This window comes from Hypomesus transpacificus, chromosome 3 (assembly GCF_021917145.1).
Source record: "Hypomesus transpacificus isolate Combined female chromosome 3, fHypTra1, whole genome shotgun sequence".
In the NCBI taxonomy this organism is placed as follows: Eukaryota; Metazoa; Chordata; class Actinopteri; order Osmeriformes; family Osmeridae; genus Hypomesus; species Hypomesus transpacificus.
The window spans coordinates 3,003,420-3,006,062 of NC_061062.1; the positions used below are offsets into that span (position 1 = coordinate 3,003,420).

Here is a 2,643-nt window from a genome sequence, read left to right on the forward strand (position 1 = left end):
AAAGTGCGGTAGAGAAGAAATGAAACAAGTTCCCCACAGAAACGTAAGGGCAGATATCAATGTCAAAACTGCGTGATATTGGGTGACCTAGACATAATACAGGGTGTATCTCTAGTCATAAAACCATGAGGAACTAAGTCATCAAACCAAAAATATTCAGGCTTTGGAGGATAAACTGGATCTCTCCTCACACAATGGAGCCCTAACCCCTGTCTATCCTTCCTCAAGGTTAGCCTCCCTCTTGTACCAAACGTGTAGGAGTTGGATGATAGGTATGGTAATTCTCTTTCACGGCTGGCCTGCCAGACACACAGTGTGTCAGATTCCCCCCCTGGCCTGACGTGTGGAGCACAACACACCGAGGGCTCTCCTGTGGGTCCACTTGGTGTACTCTACCCAGACAGATATTAGATAACCTTGAAAGACAACACTCTTTAGGACCTAGAAGCTTCTGGTGCGTAAGGAGATACGATCATCAAACGGTCACTCCAAGCTCTCGACGCCATTGGTTGAAATCCTAAATTAAAAAAATTTGCAAGGTAAAGAAAAACACGTCAGACAGATTTTCTCAGTAAGTGTGGTATTTACTGTGGCAGCACACAAACAACATTGTCAACCTGGGATGTATGTACAGTAGCAGCAGTGTTGAGGGATTAGCAGGTCACGACCCTCGCCTTCTTAAATATAGGGAATACTCCACAAAAAAATAAAACAATAAAAGCTTCGTAACAAAACCATGTCACAGCTGCAATTAACCCATTGAATTTGAATCAATTAACTGCATACCAAGTAATCAATTATTCATATATGATATCACAATTTAAGTGAATACCCTTTTTTTTTTTTTAAGAACTCAACAGAGCATTTAGTAAGAATGATTCTTATTGACATTCTGCGACAACAGTCACAAGAAAAACAACTTGCTAACAATCAAATTAGCCAAGCCTTGGCAAAAACAGGAACGAGTCTATATATTATTATCTGAATACAAACCTCTTCCTAACACACATTTTTTTAACTAAGGGAAAAACTATGATAATTTGACAAATTCAAGGCAGTTTAATAGCAATGTCTTCAAACAGCAGCTTTCAAGTGTATTCTCTGCCAAACAGCTGAGATATTCATAACACTGGTTTGACTGATCCCCTTAACCTCATCCATGATGTGAGGACTAATACAGGCCTCCTTGGTGGGAGACGGAACGCCAGCTCTGCTTGTTGACATGTAGGAAGCAGACTAGCAGGTTTGGGCAGAGCGCTCGATATAGGAGTGGAGCAGTAGTGCTTTGTTTGGTCTTCACCAGAGACCCAGACGACCTCATCGTTACCACCCCAACTGTCAACATGCAGCCTTAGACGAGCTGGACCTCATTCTGATCCCAACCACTCATAGTCTCTCAGACACCCTCCGACATCAAGACACAAAACTAAAGGGGCGTGGATGTGGCAGTTCGATCCACCAAGTCGAGCCAGCCGGCCGGAGGAGAGGCGACGCGACGCTCAGTCCTCGTAGTCGCCGTCACAGCCGTACTCTGCAAGAGAAATGTTAAAAAAAAAAACACAGTGAGAATCACACCTGCCATGCTGTCAACATCAAACATTTCTTCTTCTAATTGAGTTTGACAGCATCTGCCGGTGTGGCCCGGAGAGTTCCACTGACCACTGCTCCCCATCAGCTGCATGGCGCTGACGCAGGCCTCCTCCTCATCCTCCTCCTCCTCGTCGGGCCCCTCGTCGTACACCACGGGGCCCTCCTCCACCAGGACGGAGCTGGGGGGCTGGCTGGGCGCTGGCAGGGGGGCGCTGCCGGCCAGCTGGAGAGACACAAACAGCAGGAGAGGACATTACACTCTGAGTCAGTGATGCCTGGGCAACAGCTGTGCTGATTGGTGCTGATTAGAAGGAGGGAGGGTGGAGGAGAGGCAGTGTAGAGGTGGTATCAGAGGCAGTGGGGGAGGCAGTGTGGAGGCAGTAAGGAGGCAGCAGGGGGCTGCAGCCTGACAGACAGGCAGGTGTAGCAGCCACATTTCAGCTCCCCCTCAGCAACAGTGTGGCTGAGCCCCATGTAGTGCTACTTCAGTTCTGCCTCCCTTCTCTCTCCCTCCCACTCCCTTTCATCCCCTCCCTCCATCCCCCCCCCCCCCCCCCCCCACAGAATCCCTCCCTCCCTCTCCTCCACCCTTCCCCATCCCTTCTTTCCTCATTCCCCTGCCCCTCCCTCCTCCTCCCGGCTGAGCCCAGCCTTGTTGGAAATGTCTCTTCATTAATTACAGCTGGAGATGGTTGATCATGAGTTTAAGTAGGATGTGGAAATGGATAAATAAGGGTCTTCTGGATGATTGGAAGGTGACCGGTGTTTCACCAGTGATGTTGGAGGCTCCCCGAGTCCTTAAATGGAACGTTTGGACAGGAAGTGAGATAATGGTGAGCGGGAGAAGAGGAGGTGACCAGTCTGTGGGAAACATGAAGCTTTTTGCCTCCACCCACACCTCCACCCTTCAACACCTCCACCCTTCAACACCTCCCTCCACACCTTCACCCTTCAACACCTCCACCCTCCACACCTCCACCCTTCAACACCTCCACCCTTCAACACCTCCACCCTTCAACACCTCCACCCATCACACCTCCACCCTTCAACACC

General features: G+C 49.3%; 1 protein-coding gene across 1 annotated transcript in view; it reads right to left on the reverse strand.

Moving 5' to 3' along the window:
- Positions 1–563: 563 nt before the first annotated feature.
- LOC124486630 (transcription factor IIIB 90 kDa subunit-like) overlaps positions 564–2,643 on the reverse strand; it is a 30,338-nt gene continuing 28,258 nt past the window's right edge. The window contains exons 18-19 of the mRNA XM_047048367.1: positions 1,660–1,813; positions 564–1,531 (exon numbers count right to left, since the gene is read on the reverse strand). Coding sequence (XP_046904323.1) covers positions 1,500–1,531; positions 1,660–1,813 — 186 coding nt within the window. The 3' untranslated portion in view covers positions 564–1,499. The remainder of the gene's footprint in view (positions 1,532–1,659; positions 1,814–2,643) is intronic.